This window comes from Drosophila arizonae, chromosome 5 (assembly GCF_054131065.1).
Source record: "Drosophila arizonae isolate 15081-1271.41 chromosome 5, UAZ_ARI_1.0, whole genome shotgun sequence".
In the NCBI taxonomy this organism is placed as follows: Eukaryota; Metazoa; Arthropoda; class Insecta; order Diptera; family Drosophilidae; genus Drosophila; species Drosophila arizonae.
The window spans coordinates 5,460,800-5,478,700 of NC_142925.1; the positions used below are offsets into that span (position 1 = coordinate 5,460,800).

Consider the following 17,901-nt stretch of genomic DNA (forward strand, 5'->3'; position numbering starts at 1 on the left):
CAAGCTGATAGCGGTACTTTTGCTATACTCTTCTGGCTAGGTAAATCACCGACTCAAGCAAACGGGTATTCCGGGTAACAGTGAAAGGCAGCTACGCTTATCGCCTTATCAGCAAAGGCGACACTCGAAAAGTTCACACAATGTAAATCACATGCGAGAGGGAAGCACAATTGCAGCATCAATCATCGCATCTCATCTCATCTCGCTACGCCAGCTAACTATATAACGTATATAAAAGCCAGGTGAGGTCCACAATCAACAGCAGCAGCTTGAAGCAATCAAGACACAGGCAATCGCAACCACAACAATTAAACATGAGCCAAATGTTCGGAATCTGTCTCATTCTCAGCCTGGGACTGTTGGGCGTTTATGCCGCTGCTTTGCCACAGCAGCCGCATGTCCAGCGTCTGGTCTACTATCCCCCACCGCCGACTCCTGCTCCGATTTTGCGTGCACGTCGACAGGTGCTGGGCGGTTCGCTGGCTTCAAATCCCTCTGGCGGCGCCGATGCACGCCTGGATCTGAGCAAGGCCATAGGCACGCCGGAACACAATGTAATCGGACAGGTATTTGCCGCGGGCAACACACAAACCGGCGGACCCGTCACCAAGCCCGTGACAAGCGGCGCCTCCTTGGCCTACAACAAGTATGTTCATCAATTAACCACGGGCTGCCGCCCAAGTCTAATCCTTGCACAATCTCTGTCACAGCAACGGCCTCGGCTTGGACCTGACCAAGACCCACACTCCCGGCGTACGTGACAGCTTCCAGCAAACGGCCACGGCGAATCTATTCAACAATGGCGTTCACAATTTGGACGCGAAGGCTTTTGCCTCCCAGAACCAATTGGCCAACGGCCTTAAGTTCGATCGCAATGGCGCTGGCCTGGACTACTCTCACATCAGTGGACATGGCGCCAGTCTGACGCACAGCAACATTCCCGGCTTGGGCAAGCAGCTGGAGTTGGGCGGACGCGCGAATCTCTGGCAGTCGCAGGACCGCAACACACGCCTCGATCTCAGCAGCACAGCCTCCAAGTGGATGAGCGGACCGCTGAGTGGCCAAAGAGACTTTGGAGCCAACTTGGGTCTCTCGCATTACTTTGGCTAGGCAGAACTGATAGGGAATTTATCATATAATTATATGAAATCTCACTATATTTATTTTACCTTTGATTTTCTTGTATATAATTTGATTGTATATAATTTGATTGGAAAAACCATTTTTATTTTATTTTTATAAATAAAAATTTTATATTAAAAATATTTAATAATAATATATATGAAAACTTGTTTTGCATATATTTTAATTTAATTTTTCTTTTAATTTTTTTAAATTAATTTTTTTAATATTTAAAAAATTGTATTTTTTAAGTAAAATTCAGTTTATTCAATTTCCTTAAACATAATTTAATTTAATTTAAAAACAAAATCTAATAATGTCACAATAAAGGAAAAGCAACATATATTTCATTTCAGCTCCCTCTCAAAGACCTATAAAATCCCTTGCCTGCTGCTCGCCCACCTCCTTGAAGATCTCTGCTGTCTTGAACAGCTTGATGAAGCGCGGCGTGAACTCTTGGTGTATTGTCTCCGCCCCCTCGGTAACGATGGCCTTGTGCAGCAGTCCGTCCAGCTGTGCATCGCGCTGCTTCCGCTCCAGCGCATCGGACATTTTGCGCAGATAGATGAGATCCAGGAGCAGCTCATCCCGCACATCGGCCGCCTGCCTCTGCTGCTCGAGAGGCAGTTCCTCGAACTCTCGCAGCAGCTTCTTGACAATACGTGACTTTTGCTCAATGTTAGCCGGCTCCAAAATTTGGTCCGCCTGCTCGTTGCTTTGGGCAAGCAATCGCAGATTCGCCTCACGTTTATCGCGCGTCTTTTGCTGCTCGGCCATATTTTTCATGATCAGATTGTAGAACTCCACCAGATCGGGTCGCAATGGCATACAATTCTTCATTTGCATTTGCTTATCAATCAGATCGCTAATCGTCTCCATAGTGCGACGCACCATATACTCCGTCTCCTGCAGCTGCTTCTCATTCTGATTGTTGCGTATCTGATAGAAATTCTTGGCTGCCTTCCCAGCGCATTTACGATTCTTGGCCAGCACTGCGACCAATGCATCCATGCTCGGATCATTGCTCACCATATTGAAAACAGTATGAACTATATCATCGGATAGCTTGCCAGAGACGAGCTTGCCATAGTGCTCATTATGCGGCTCATTCATATCTACGTGTATGTCCGAAGAGTTGCTCGAAGAGCTCAAAGTGGAGTTCGAATTGCTGAAGATGGTGTGAAAACGTTACTCCCTCCATCTATGCATCTGTATCTATTTATCGGTATCTATGTACCTGTATATATGTATCTGCATCTATGTATATGAGTATATGTATCTGTAGCTATGTATCTATATCTATTTATCTGTATCTATGTATCTAACTATGTACCTGTATCTATGTATCCGTATCTATGTATCCGTATCTATGTATCCGTATCTATGTATCCGTATCTATGTATCCGTATCTATGAATCTGTATCTATGTATCTGTATCTATGTATCTGTATCTATTTATCTGTATCTATGTATCTGTATCTGAGTATCTGTATCTGAGTATCTATATCTGAGTATCTGTATCTGAGTATCTGTATCTGTATCTGAGTATGTATCTGTATCTGTATCTGTATCTGTATCTGTATCTGTATCTGTATCTGTATCTGTATCTGTATCTGTATCTGTATCTGTATCTGTATCTGTATCTGTATCTGTATCTGTATCTGCATCTGTATCTGTATCTGTATCTGTATCTGTATCTGTATCTGTATCTGTATCTGTATGTATATCTGTATTTCTATCTATATATCTACCTGTATCTGTATCTGTATCTATATCTGTATGTGTATCTGTATATGTCTGTAACTCTCGATATCTCTCTCTCTCCCTCTCTCTCTTTCTCTCTGCTTCTATCTCTCTATTTCTCTCTCTCTATTTCCTCCTCTTCTTTTCTACTTACTTCTTAGCATTATCATCTTTTGCATCTCCTTTTTTTGCCTTTTTGCCCTTCTTCTTTGCTTTCTTTTTGTGTCGATCCTGACGTCGCTGCTTGGCGTCTTCGTTCCGATCCATGGCCTCGCGTGAATAACGCTCGTCTCTATCCAAGTTCCCGTAGTCCTCGTCCACAAGTGAGGATGAAATAATACGCGAACCGCTCGGCTGCACACTGATCGTACCATTGCTAATGAATTGATTCGTCTTCGGATCTGTGCACACATTCGCATTCAGCGACACATTCAGCTTAACGGCATCAGGTCTATTGCAAATATTATTATTATCGACTGCGACATCGGGTGCTGCAGTGCTTGACTGAGTGCGCGAAGTTGTGCTCTCTGTTGGAATAGGAACACAATCGGGATTCATGGTGCTGCCAGCAGCAGCAGAAGCAGGAGGAGCTGCTGTTGTTGTTGCCGCGGTTGTCGCCGCTGCTGCCGCAGCTGCTGCAGCTGTTGTTGTTGTTGTTGCCGCCGTTGTAGCTGTCGTTGTTGTTGTTGTTGACTCTGTTGTTGTTGTTGTCTCTGCTGTTGGTTCGGTTGTTACTTTGCTGGTTGGCACACACGGATCATTCATAATATTCAGCTTGTTGGCCCTATTAGCGGACATTCCAAAGTGACGATGCGCACCATACAAAGGCTTCAAATGATTAGATTCTAAATTTGTCTGATGCGATTGCTGCTGCTGCTGATGCAACTGCGACTGTTGCTGCTGCAACTGTGATATCTGCTGCTGTTGCAGTTGCTGTTGCTGCTGTTGCGGTTTCTGCAGCTTCGCCAGCTCATGGAACAGATGCGTAAAATTCAGATTCGACTTCAAGTTGTTAGTCAGCAGCTGATTATGGAATTGTTGGGGCTGCTGCGGCTGTTGTCGCTGCACCACTTGCGGCTGGCACTGCTGCAACTGTTGCAGCTGCTGTGGATACAAGTGCTGCGGCTGCTGAGGCGGCATATATGATTGGAAGGGTTGCATATACTGGTAGGGCTGTGGATTGTTACGCTGACTCATCATGGGCACCTGGTAGCGCGAATTGGTGAAAATATTGGTGTCAACTGCGCCCGAATCCTGCGTCAGGTCATCGCCTTTGAAACTGGACAGTCGGGATCTATCATAGGACAGATCATCATCATCATTGTCCTCCGCAATTTTAGCTGAATCCAGATACAGATCGTTGCCCAAGTTCCCATAATGCAAACGATTGCCATTGTGGTCCTCGAAGGCATCTAATGCTTTCGATGGACTATCCATTATATTTAGCAATGGCTGTAATTCCAGTTTCGGTTGGATTAGCGGAGAATACTCCGAATCTGATTGGGATTGGGATTGTGAGTCCGACTCCGACTGCGATGGCGACCTGAAGAGCTCTGAACGAGAATCGAACATATTTCGTGCATCTGCATGGGAAGTCTCTTCTAATTGTATATCGGAATCTCGCTCTGATTTTTGATATCTCTTGGAAATCGTATGGGGCTCTAGCTGTGAATCCGACTGAATCTCTGATAAGCCCTCCGACTGTGCTTCGGATTCTAGCTCTAGCGTTGAATCATGATTTCTTTTAGCTCTCAACTGGCTGTCTAGCTGTGAGTCCGACTGTGCCTCCATTTCGGAGTAGCGCTGGGATCTTTTCTCTCTTTCCGATAGAGTCTTCACCTCTGGATCAGATTGTGAATAAGCCTCGGCAGAATCCATTTCGGAGTAGCGCTTGGATCTTTGCTCTCTTTCTAACTTAGCCTCTGACAGAGTCTTCAACTCTGAATCGGATTGTGAATCCGATTCCACTGCCTCTGATTGAAGCTCCAGCTTGAATCCTAGCCGATCATCTGAGTCATCGGACTTTGCTTGTGTCTCTGTCTGATCTTTTGACTGTACCTCCGATTGCAGAACGGATTGTGATTGCTCTTCACCTTGTGCACTTGCCTCTGGCATTGCCTGTGGCTCCGTCTCCACTGAGCGCTTGCAGCGTCGCTTGCTACCGTTGCGATTGGGCTTTTGACGTAGCCCACGTTGCCTATTCCTCCGCTTAGTATTGCGTTTATCTCGCTCCTTCTCATGCTGCGAGATCTTGTTGGCCAGCAGCTTGATCACAGCATCTGGATGAGTCTTGCACATGCCATGCAGCTCAGACAACTCTTCACGCTTGGTCTTTGTCTTCAGAGAGTTCTCTTCATTCCGCATGATTTCTTTGTCCTTCTCATCCACAGACTTCACCTTGGACAGCATCTGTGAGTGCGCCTCGTTGATTTCAGTCTGTTTGGCATTCTCATTGACAGCTTGCGACGGTTGAGCATCCACTGAGGCATCGACCTGCTCCTGATGCGTGGACTGCCTATTGGTTTGAACAGCTTCGGCCTGGAGTGCTGCGGCTTGAGCTTCTTGATTTGGTTTGAGCTGAGCTGCGCCTTGGCTCTCCACTTTTGCCTCAGTTGCCTTCAGCTTGGCCTCCACTTTATCAGCTATGGCAGGCTCCGGTGCCGAGAGTCTGGCCATTATGGCCTCTGCCTCTGGCAGCTTATCGTTGCCTTTGCCTTTGGCCCCGCCCAAGGCCGCTTCCGTTTGCTCCATGCTCGACTCGCTCTCAGCTTCTGCGAACTTGAGCTCGCCTTTTTCTTGCGTCTCCGGCTGCCGCTTGTAGCGTTCGCCCTCCCGTCCCAAATTCAGTTTGGTATTCGCATGCGCATAGTCCCGCAGATTGGGCAAGACGCGCTGCCTTGACGCCATAAACTGATCAAAGTGGGGCATGCGATAGTCGTAGCTCTGCGGCGTGTCCAACAGGTGCATACTGGAGACATCCAAATTGGAGCTCGCTCTGCTATCAGCACCAAGGCCGCGAATGGAACTCTCCTCGATGGAGCTGAGCGATTCATATGGCAAGTGCATGACACCCGCTTGCTCCTCGTTCTCCTGCTGCTCCTGCTTGCGTTCCTTCTCCCGTTCGCGCTCCATCCTCAGCTCACGCTGCATGATTATATCGTTCACATAGTTGGCACGCAGCGTATCAGAGAGCGAATTGCTGGGCAGCGATGGTCCCATGCCCTTTAGCATCAGCCTGTTGCTCGTCTTCAGTTTGATCTCGTTCATGGGATTGAAACCGTTATTGGAGCTGCGCTTCTTCAGCCCAGGGGGATAGCGCATCTTGTTGGCTTGCTCGGCCGCCTCCTGCTCGATTTTGGACAGCTTATAGTTCGCCTCGTGTGACAGATTATTGGGATTGAGGCGTGGAAATTGTAGGCGAGCCAGCGTCTGCTCATAGACTCCATTTGGCACAATATCATTGCCATAGTCTCTGAGGCCCTGCTCTAGGTCCGGCTTGGGATCCTTTTTAATGTCCCGACTTTGCTGGAGCTCATGATTGTTCAGTTGCTGTTGCATGTGGCGCAGCTTGATGTCCAGCTCGGTGGCGCCACCGCTAAGAAAATCGAATTGTGGCTTATTCGGCAAATGGCTGACGGGCAGATTCTCATCCGTTAGCTCCTTGTACTTCTTCTTCACCTTGCCCACTTCGGTTTGATCGAAGCCCTTGCTATACGAGCTAATATGATCAATGGACTTGGCCTTGCCTGTGGCGCGCTGGTATTTGTCAGCAGGCTCTGCTTTCACCTCTGCAGCATCATCTGCTGCTGCTGCACCTTTGTCAGCTGCTGCTGCTGCTGTTGCACCTTCTGCTGCTGCTGCGCCTTTATCCGCTGCTGCTGCACTTAGTGGAGCTGCTGGCTGCTCCTGCGCCAAGCTTGCCTCAAAGTCACTAAGCCAATCATCCGCCGTCTCTGGCTGCGCCTTACTACTATCCTTCTGCTCAGCTGCGTCCTTATTGCCTGCCTGAGCAAAGCTCGCCAGCAATTCATCGATGCTATTGCGCCGATGTCGATACAGGTCAGCGTTCTGCACCTGTCCATAGCTCGAGTGTATTTCTTGCAGCTGATCGCGTGCCTCATTTACGGCATCATGAAAATTGCTCAGCTCCTCGCTGCCTGAGTCCGCCGCAAACTGCTTCGGTGGCTCCGTATGGGAGCTGCCTGTCAGCACCATCAGCGTCCACCAGAGCTGCAGAAAGATCATCGTGTTGTGCTGTGCCAGTCGAGCTATAATTAACTTACAAAATATACATATATATAAAGGAATATGTATATATATATATTTAGATATACATGAATACTATTCAATTGAAAAGTTTTGCGCCAACTGCCTGCGATTGAGTTTTCATTAACTTGGCAACAGGTTGTCTGTCGTGTGTGGAGCGGTCAGGGGGTGTGGCGGCTGCGGGGGGAGGCATAACTTTTTGACAGCCGCTGATAAGAGCCCAAAGAGTCGTGCATCGTGTGTCGAGAGAGTGGAGCAGGATTCATGCCGCATTGTGGCAAGTTTTTTGCACGGCGGCAGCTTCCGACAGCCGCTGCCAGCTGTTTAACATGAAATGCTCTTTGTTGCCAATATACAGCACACACACATACAGGCACACACATGGCCACGCCCACATACATGGCAGGCGCATTGTTAACTGCGTTTCCCCATGTAAATCACATTTTTGTTTTATGCCAAAACTTTTGCAAATCAGCAAAAAGGGTGCGGGGGGGGGGGGTGGGAGAGGGCGAGGTGGGTTGCGGGCGGGCAACGTGGCGTATGCGCAACGACAATAACATTTCCTATTTCCGCCTGGGCTGTCTGTCTCTCTGTCTGTCTGTCTGAGTGTGTGTGGCTGCACTCCCACACACACACACACACACTCGCACACACATGCTCTGTCAATGCCAAAGTCAGCACAATGCGCGCCTCGAAATAATTGAATATTATCAAATGTGCTGGCAACAGCAGCAGCAGCAGCAGCAACAACAACAATGAGTGAGTGAACCACAGTTAAAACTAATATAATTAGCGGGGCGCACGTTTGATTAAAAGTTTTTGCGGCCTGACTGAAGCACCAATCCATAAAACAAAGCTAACCCAAATTAAATAGATTGTTCGCACTTACAGTAAATATACCCTAAAGAGAAACTCAATTAAATAGTGCTTCATGCATACAAAAAGCCAAAAAAGTTTTGAGTAATATATGAGAGATGTTAATTTTGATGGACGATTTATGATATAGCATCGGGGGAGCATTAAGGGAGTAGCTAATCCCAATGTAAGTTGCTAAGGGTGGATGTAGTTGCCTAAACAGCATCTGTCATACAAAGCCTCAGATCATAATAACAATGCAAGATCAGCAATGCTACAGATAAGCCAATAATTATTTAATTTGATTTAATTTTTTAGCATTTATCGAGCTTTATTATAATTTAAATAAATTAAAATTTATCAATTTAATCTATAACAAACAAATAATCTAATATTGACCTAATCTAATATTTTTTTTTATCGACATAATATTTACAGTAATACTATGTTCGTAATTTTTGTGGACATTTACGATTTAATTTTTTCATTATTGATTTATTTATTTTTCTTATTTATTTATTTTTTATATTACATTGTAATATTTTTTTTTTTTTTTTTTTATACATGCTGATTAAGTTAAAAATAGTTATAAGCAACTATTCAGAATAATTACTATTAATAAATTCAAATTAAGTTTTAATCATTTCACAACTTCCATTATATTCCCGCTTTACAACCTTGGCTTTTGTTTCAGTCTCTTCAAATTAAGCGCTTCATTAATAATATGCTAACTGCAATGCATTCATCAGGCAGCTCTCTCTCTCCCCCTCTCTTTCTCTCTCTCGCCCTCTCTCTGACTTCTAAGCAAATTCTTTAATTTACACGTGCCACAACGTGGCATGCCTCAAACACATTCTCTTCTTTCTTTTTGCTTTGTGTTTTTTATTCATTTCATTTCGTTGCATTATTTGTTTGCCCATTGTCTTGGCTTAAAGCTGGAAGTGTTCATTTGTGGAGCTGGTCTGCCGTTTCCACATCAACGACTCGGCCAACAATTTTTTGAGCAAATGGTACAGCAATTTTTACTTATGCCTCAATACTTTTGCCTTGTCCACGAGGCGTCGGCGGTGCGGCGTGGCGTTGGTTGGTTGGCCGGGCGACATGACAAAATGAAAAAGGATACTTGGATACAGGATACTTCATGCCGGACTGCTGGCAGCAGTGGCAACGGCAGCGTGGCAGCGTGGCAGCGTGCATCAAAAAACATGACATGGCACGAGCCATTTCGTTTGTTTTTCTATTCTTACTTCAGCAGCGAACTCACTCTGCTATCTATCTCTATCTCACTCTCATTCTGCTATCTGTGGCAGGTTTTTCTTTTTTTTTTTTTTGGGGCTGCGTCCAAAACATATTTTTTCTATATTCTTGCAAGCTTTGAGTAAAATATTATGTTACAGCAAAACAAAACTTTTGTGTTGCATTTTCAGCTGCGGGCGTTGAGAAAAATCCCAAAAAAAAAAAAATATCGAGGAAAAAAAATGTGTAAAAAATTGTAAACTTAGTTAAATGCATTGGCAAAGTGTTGTGCTTATGCATATTCAAAATGCTTTGGGGCCCACTGCGAACCGCACACAAGCAATTCATTAAGCGCAATAGAAAATGGAAAATGGAAAATTTTACACTGGCTGCGGCGACTGGAGCAGCAGAGGATGGGGTCAGCGCTTCGGACAGTTTACGAGCCGCAGACGCAGACAAAAACGGTCCAAAATGTCGATGGGTTGCATATTTACTACTTAGAAATGTTTCATTTTATTGGTCTCGAAATGAACAAATGGAGCACACCACACAAGCCAGCACACACACACACAGCCACACACACACACTTGCATATGTGCTGTTGACTCCAAAAAATTTTGCATAATTTATGAGCGCAGCGCAAACGGCGGCAACACACGAAAGGACCTCAGCCATACACACACACATCTACTCTTTCAGTGTCTCTCTTTCTCTGCCTCGCTGTCCCTTTCACTCCCTCACCAACTGATTTAAATGCAATTGCATTGAAGTATGTTGTCAGTTGAAGGCTGCCATGTGGATGCGGCTCACGTGCTGCACAACAGGGAAATTGTTGCATATAGCAAAAGAAAAAATATATCAAAAAGAAAAGCTGAAAAATAAATATAAAGAAAAGCTGCTTCTGCTGCTGCTGCTGCTGCTGCTTCTACTATTGTAGCTGCCCATTTCGGCCATACAATACCTATCGACGTCTTTGGCAATTTCTTTTCATTTGCCAAGGTGTTGAGACGTATGTGCTACGTGGGCAGGTCAAGCAACTGCCCCACCCGCCGCCCACTCCTGTTCGCAGGTGTCGTCCACGATTTGCCACCGAGGCAGACCAGTTTTGTCTGCCTGCCAACCTGCCTGCCTTTGTCGACAAACAACCGACAAATTTAGTGTCTTTTGTGCATTCTTAAAATTGAACAAATTTATGTGACACGCTGCGCCAATTGATCAAATTAAATAAACATGAGAACTAGCAAGAAGTATCTGCATTCGGTCGAGAATTGAGAATTGAGCAGAGAGCATGGAACAGTTGAGAATTCAGAGCTGAGAGCTGCAGTGCTACAAAGACACAAAGAAAAACTAAATTTGAATTTACATTCATGTTTCAAGAAATTGTTGAATAAAATATTGAAATAATTTTTAGTAAAATATATTTAACCTCTTTTTATTTTATTTTTTTTTTATATCTTTTACATTATTTATTTTGAATTTTTTTCTTGCGTCTGATATAAGTATTTCTTCATTTATGTTCACAATATTCTCTCACAATATATTGCTTTCTTCCCAATTGTCGCCTGGCAAACGCTTACGACTATTTAAAGTGCTTGGGAATTAATGTGTTTTCGCTCCAATTAGGAATACTTAAGCAGGTCGGCAATCAATTTGTGCCGCAATGGCTGGCTAATTTGCGATAATTAACTAAATGCCAAGCAGCACGTGCCGCCAAGTTCATCCAAATCCCATAAAGCAATCACATGCACTTGCACAACTATTAAAACTCCCAAGCCAAATGTGAGCTGAATTTCCGTCTATATATATATTTTTTTCGCCTGAATTCTTATGCCTGTGTTTTTACTTCTTCTTCTTTTTTATTTGGACTGCTGTCCGGGCCATTACGACTTGCTACATTTCCTTTTGCGACTTCTTTTGGATCCCCATCGCTCCCTCTGTCTCTCCTCTCTCTTTCTCTCCTCAGCTCTCTTGTCGCGTTTTCTGGCAATTTTCCATATGCAACACGCAACAGACGTTTTTATGTTTTCTCTGTGCGGCATCGTACACATAAAAAATAAACGAGCCAAAAGGACCAGAACGGAACGACAAGCCCAGCTTTAGTTAGAGTAGAAAATAATAAAAAAAAAGAAGAAAAACAGAAAAAAATTGGAGAAGCAGTGGAAGTCAAAAGAGTGGAAGTCAATTATCGAATTAATTTAGTTGCCACTGACCTGGCCAAAAGTGGGAGCCATCATAAATGTAAATGGGTTTAGAGCAATGTCAGCTGCCCCAAATGGAATTCAAATTGTTTTAATTTTTTTTTTTTTTCAATTTTGGCTCTGCGAACAGCAGGCAGGCAGCCAGCCTGATTGCACAATTTGCAATTAATTAAATTATTGCGCAAATGACATTTTTGCCGGCTGACGCGCCACTCATGCAACAGTCTGTGCACACACACACACACACACTCATACAGCAATTTAATAAACACGATATCCTGCACGGCGTCTGCAACGACGGACCCGGCCTGGTCATGTAATTGATGCGTTAATCCGCATATTGACAGCGGTTATTGCGGTGGCTTTGCCAGCAAATATGCCCAGCGTTCTCCCAGGGGAAGAAGGGCCACAGATAATACCCTCTCTCTACCCACCTCTCCCTGCCTCCTCTCTTTCTCACTCTCTCGGGCTGCCCCTTTCGGGACTGCTCACTGATATGCCGCATTTATGGCCTTTTAAAAGGATTTGCACACTGCATTTTGTACTCGCCCGTGCACGGAAGCTAAGTAATTTAATTACATTGCGGCGATAAAATTGATATCAATATATGGCTTATACCATGCTACGCTGTGCAAGTGATTTTATTGACATTGCATTTTACATGCTGTGTGGCAGGAGATGCATTTTGCAGCTAGATAATTGCATAAGCTGAGAATTTATTTAATTATATTTAGTCAAATATATTTCTATTTGCATTTCAATAAACTTCCTTTTAGATCTTCAATAAAATCAAAACAACAAACTGTGAATATAACTAGATTGAAATATATTACAAACATACAAACATACATGTGGGCATATGTATGTATATATATCTACATACATATATTCATAAGAGAGCACATACCTTGAACAAGCAGCAACTTTATTTCTGTCTCATTCACTCTCACTCCAACACTTTTCCATTGGAAGTGGATTGCATTTGCAGTTTCGGCTCCCACAAAAGACAAATAAATAAATGGAACAATATGAAAAAATGTACACTCAACTTTTTATTTACAAATGAAGTATATACTAATTGTACATAAGACACTGGATAAACACGCACATTAGAAATTAATTGCTTAAACTTAAACTTTTGACGATCTGCAGCGCAGCAGCTCACTGAGTAATTATTCCTACATGTGTTGCTTCTGCTCTAAGCACTTACTCACACCAATACAACAAAGAGAACTTGGACTCCTTCGCTACATACCATTTCCAAATGCGCCATTTGCCTAAGCGCTCTCATTTGGCTACTCAACTCAACGTAATAGCTCTATCTCACTTCTACGTATGCCATTTGCAATGCTCGCTCACTGTTGTGCCTGCAGCCTACAAAAGAAGGGCAGCAAATCAACGGGATCAATGAGAGTAAGCAGTCAACAGTGATGGCATAAATAATTGACCGCTCTTCAGCTACGTAATTAACCGCTACCAGTGTTATCTCTTATAAAAGTCTTTGTGTGGATTGTTACTTTATTTATAGTACCTTTTTAATGCATTTTCGTGTAAGTAAATATAGTTATTCGAATTCAATTGCCTCTACATACTTTTAGGCAGCAGCTAAAAAGGCTTGCTTATAGCTATATTTGGCTAAATTTGCATTCAGCTTGGGTAAAGCTGTGCCAGCAAACGCGCAACAGTTGAGTGCACAAGTGGAAGAATGTGTGAGAGTGTATGTGTGAATGTGAGTAGCTGTGCAGTTGCGCGCACTATTTTTCAATTTATTACGCTCACATAACAAAACTTTATTGCTAAGCTTTCGCAGTGACTGCTATAGCTACAGCTGCTTTTCCAGTACCGCCAGCTCCCCTCCCAGTTCCAGCTGCCTTTCTTGGCCCCGTATCAGTGCCTGCCAACTAACTGTTCAATACTCATGGGGAATTTACCAATGTGACGTGCCAATGTGTGCGTGCTGAAGGAAAATTAGTCCAAACACGAGCAGGCAACAGTCCCGCCCCGCCTGCATCCCTCACTACTCACCACTCATTGCTGCTGCTACTGCTGCACCACAGGTGGGTATCAGGTGCTTTGGGCTTTGTTAACGGATTTATGCGGCAATCATAAAACTTGCCAACTAACCAGCAAGAAATGTCGCGCAAACCAAATTGATTTATGTGTGCAGGAGCAACAACAACAAGCGCAACAATCGAACGGATATAATACACGCCCACAGGCCCATGCCTAGTCAGCCACATCTTAGCCAAGCTAACAGGCAGGCGAAACTTTTAATTTACCAAATGTACTTTGTCTAACTTGATGATTTCAATACGCACATAAAGAACGCCCAAGCCAGCAAGTGCTAAAGAGTCAGAGCTGACTGGAAAGGAGTAGAAGAGTGAGTGAAAAAGAGATGAAGAGAGGCTGGTTGGCTGGCTGGCAGTGTTGGAAAAGTTGCAATTTAATGGCAGGGCAAACGTAAAAACGGCAAAATTATGACCAAAATGAGAATTTAATCGAAATACGTGAGCGGAAAAATGAAAATTTGACTGCAACTGGGGAACGTCTGAGGCAAACGGTGAACGTCGGGCCAAGTTGCAACCGGCATAAAATGCCAAGTGCAAGCTCATGCAATTTTTATCATGGCCACAAAAGCAAACACAGACGCAACACGGCAGCAGCACTCTTCTACCTGGTCACACCGCCTCGCCTCAGCTCACCTCCGCAGCTTCGCACCTCACTTCACTTCATCCTCATCCTCATCGAGTTCTACCTTTATGCGTTACCTTGACGCTCGCGTGCGCGTTGAGCAGCTGAGGCAATTGCACAAATTAATGCCACTGGGCGCTGACTGTTGCTTTCTGCTGCTCGCATTTGCCAGCTATCCAGCTACAGCTTGCATCTTCCATCTTCTCATCTGCCATCCAGCCATGCTCGACCATCTTCATCTCACGTCTCCCAGACAGACAGACAATTCTCAAATGAGTCAACAAGCACTAAAATTGTTTATTTTATTATCCAAGTAATATTTTGAGCACGGCAAGTGGTTCCGACTTATCTAGGGGACTGTTGGGAAAAAACTCTGGGTAGAGTCATGATTATTTACTACGGGTGTCAGTAAAGTTCTGTCTAAGAATTTTATTAATTTTATGTCTTAAGTGAAGATGATTTATCATTATTAATTATTTATATAAATTATTTATACATTTTTTATATTTATATTATAAAAATGCACAAATAAATTATCTTAAATATAATAGAATTGCCAAAATATTATTTATAAATTTAAAAAATATATATTACATTTATAAAATAAATACATATTTTTATTGCCTAAAGTTGAATAGTTATGTAATAAAATAAATTCTAAAAAATAACATATAGGAAAAAAAATTATTTTTTTTTAGCTTACAAATTTTTCCTTGTGGTTTCAATAATTTGAATTTTTAATGATAAAAAAAATCAAACCAATAAAAAATAAAGTTCACATAAATATTTGTAATCGTTTTATTCGACCGAATTTCCGTTGATGTGGCAACACCAGTCACTCGTATGACCAACTTTTAAGAGCTTGGCTAAAAGAGCATAAGCCGCGCTATGCGAATTTATGCGAAAAGCAACTCGATTACTGCTGATCGAGCGTCACCGTCTGCGTCGGCGTCTGCGTCTGCGTCTACGTCTGCGAGCCACGAGTCACGTCACGTTCCCGGTATAAAACCAAATGCGGCGCGCTTAATGCAATCAGTCGCAAGCCGCAAGTCATCAAGTGAAGAGCCCCAACAACAAGTGAACGAAAGCTGCACAACAAGTGCTCAGAGTGCCACTACAACGACTATATAAAGACATCCATCAAGCTATCCATCTACGCGTGTGCAAAGTGCAAAAGTGTTGCAAGTCCAAGCAGAATGCATCGTACCTCAACTCAAATGAAGTTCGCCGGAGGAGCTCTGTCGCTGCTCCTGCTCCTGCTGGTATTCGCTGCCTGCTGCCAGGCACGGCCCATGGATCTGTACGATGATGTTAGCGATTTCTTTGATGCCATCTCGTTGGACGATGTCGCCAATACGGGCCGCAATACGCATCCGGAACAGTTCTGCATGATGCCCGCTCGCAAGGGTGTTTGCCGTGCTCTGATACCACGCTGGCGCTACGATCCGGAGCAGAAGAAGTGTGTGGAGTTCAAGTTCGGTGGCTGCGATGGCAACGAGAACAACTTCCCCAGCTACAAGACCTGCATGGCCACCTGTGAGGGCATGTAGACCGAGACTGGAGGAGCAAGTGAAGAAGTACGGCTGATCGGTATTTCAGTATCCGGTTGGCAGGCGTTGCCAAAGGCGCTTCCCTTTGCTTTTCGTTCTCGAATCAAAGGCAGCATTTAATTTAATACACACGCACACACATAAACATCCCATTAAGCAACTTTCCTTCAATATTTCTCTTTTATATTTATACATTTTCTTCAACTTTTTTTTTGTTGCTTTAAAATATGTTTGTATTGTAAGTCACTTCATTCATCATTTCGAAATTTCAGTTTTAAGCCAAAATTAATTGTAAACCACAGCGAGTGTTCAACACTTTGCTCTAGCTCTTAAGATATTGTGATAAATATTCATGATGAAATAAAGAATAAAACCAAACCTTAGATTTCAACTGTCATTTCTTTTTTTTTTTTGATATCTTTCTTCTATCTGAGATAAAGCTGATCTTTAACTGTTATATTTACTGGCTATGATCTGCATTGGGACTCGGTTGCATTTCTAGATAAAATATGCAGCTTTGCATTGTGCTATACAGATCTATCATTTGTTATACTTTGTAAATTTTATCTGTATTAGTGAGTTATAGGCATGTTCATGAACTGTTCTACATTCGTTGATAGCATGATCAGTCGAATATACTCATCTGTTATAATTGCCAGCTTTGACATGTAGTAATGTGTTATATGCAGATATCGATTTGTTATACATTCAAGGGCTTATGTATACATTTCTTGTGTTATACAAATCGTTCACATATATCGCTATTTTTCACCTGTATTATTGTCTTATATGTATGTATAGAGCTTTCTAAAAGTGCTCTACAAATCATTCATCTGTTATAATTGCTTTCTTTCGTCTGTATCATAATGTATGCAGGTAATGATCTGTTATACATTTGTTGATAATATATAAAGTCTTCAAATGTGTTATACATATAATTCAATCAATCCATTCCATCTGATCTGATGTATTATCGTTAAAGGCATTTGCAATCCCTTTAAAGTGCTAAATATACATAGATTTTGTTGCTGACATAAGATCTCACCATAAAACTGTATTTAATCTTTTTTATGTGTAATATGTATGTTATATGACTGATATGTGAACTCCTTTATATTACTATTATAATATTGATTAAATATGCTTTAAATCTGTTATATTTGCTATAGACCTATATTTCTATTAAAAGTAAATCCCATAATCTTAAAGCAACTACAACAATTATTTGTAAAAAATCCATAAATTAACAGATCAAGCAGAGATTGCTTAATTTTTTGCAGAATTTTCCAGCAACAGAAGTTTCGAGTACAAAAATTGAATGCAGACAGAGATTAAGCAATTGAGGCCGAGTAAATGGCTTAAACTAGATACGTTCTCAGTTTACGTGTTAGACATCAAGTATATGATTTCCCTTCAAACTTGTTTACTTAGGGATTTTACAATCAATTCTATTCGAAATGATTTTTGATAAGCTCTTTGTAAGCCAAAGATAATTAACAAAGGCAAATGCCAAACAATTGTCATTGATTCATTTCTAGCTTAGCCTAAGGCTATCTCTGTAGATATAAATTCGCATTGCAACTTTCATAGATTTCACTTGGAAGTGGCCCAACTGAGCTGGCTTCGAGTAATTTCTCATAACGCGACCCATTCATGCGAATATTGTTGTTGAACCAAAAAACAAGAAAAATGAAGATAAATAAACAATAATAATAAATGAGCAGAAATGACATGTAGAAGATTAGATACCCTAAGAGATAGTGGGATTGCGCAGACTAACATATATAAAAAACATACTTTTATGATATAATTTTTCTCAATTAGAGTCAGATAAGGAAAATATTAAAGACATAAATATAACTGCCTAAAAACTATCTGCAGCTATATGAATTATATATAGATATAAGATATATTGGTCGAAACTCTAAAACTTCAGCCTATCCAATATTAGGCACAGCCAGTGCAAAGTTTCAACACAAAAGTTTTAATTATTCAGAGATCTGTTTGTATGGAAAACGGATAGACAAACAGAGTTGGCTTTCAAGACTTGGCTATGAAGACAGATTACTAATTTAAGCATATATCTATGAAGTCAGGTCTCTAATATAAACATGTATACAGTCTAAGGTCAATGACGTCATCTTTATATGCATTCCACAATTCGCAATGAAATTAACATACTCCAAACAAGAGTATTTAACAAACAAACAAACAACAAATGAGAGTAAACAAACCAGATC

The 17,901-nt window shown here is 42.3% G+C and overlaps 3 protein-coding genes across 3 annotated transcripts; 2 read left to right on the forward strand and 1 right to left on the reverse strand.

Moving 5' to 3' along the window:
• Positions 1–239: 239 nt before the first annotated feature.
• AttC (Attacin-C) lies at positions 240–1,220 on the forward strand. The gene is made up of 2 exons (XM_018013436.2): positions 240–646; positions 711–1,220. Exons 1-2 carry the CDS (start codon positions 315–317, stop codon positions 1,108–1,110), a joined length of 732 nt encoding a protein of 243 aa, XP_017868925.1. The 5' UTR covers positions 240–314; the 3' UTR covers positions 1,111–1,220.
• A 170-nt stretch (positions 1,221–1,390) lies between these two features.
• Positions 1,391–7,228, reverse strand: LOC108614858 (uncharacterized). Its single transcript, XM_089469878.1, has 2 exons — positions 3,020–7,228; positions 1,391–2,290 (listed from the first exon to the last, which is right to left on the reverse strand). Exons 1-2 carry the CDS (start codon positions 7,108–7,110, stop codon positions 1,486–1,488), a joined length of 4,896 nt encoding a protein of 1,631 aa, XP_089326004.1. The 5' UTR covers positions 7,111–7,228; the 3' UTR covers positions 1,391–1,485.
• Positions 7,229–15,126: 7,898 nt separating this feature from the next.
• LOC108616751 (kunitz-type serine protease inhibitor bitisilin-1) lies at positions 15,127–16,044 on the forward strand. Its single transcript, XM_018012172.2, has one exon. The coding sequence runs from the start codon at positions 15,308–15,310 to the stop codon at positions 15,659–15,661; it is 354 nt and encodes a 117-aa protein (XP_017867661.1). The 5' UTR covers positions 15,127–15,307; the 3' UTR covers positions 15,662–16,044.
• The last annotated feature ends 1,857 nt before the right edge of the window (positions 16,045–17,901 follow it).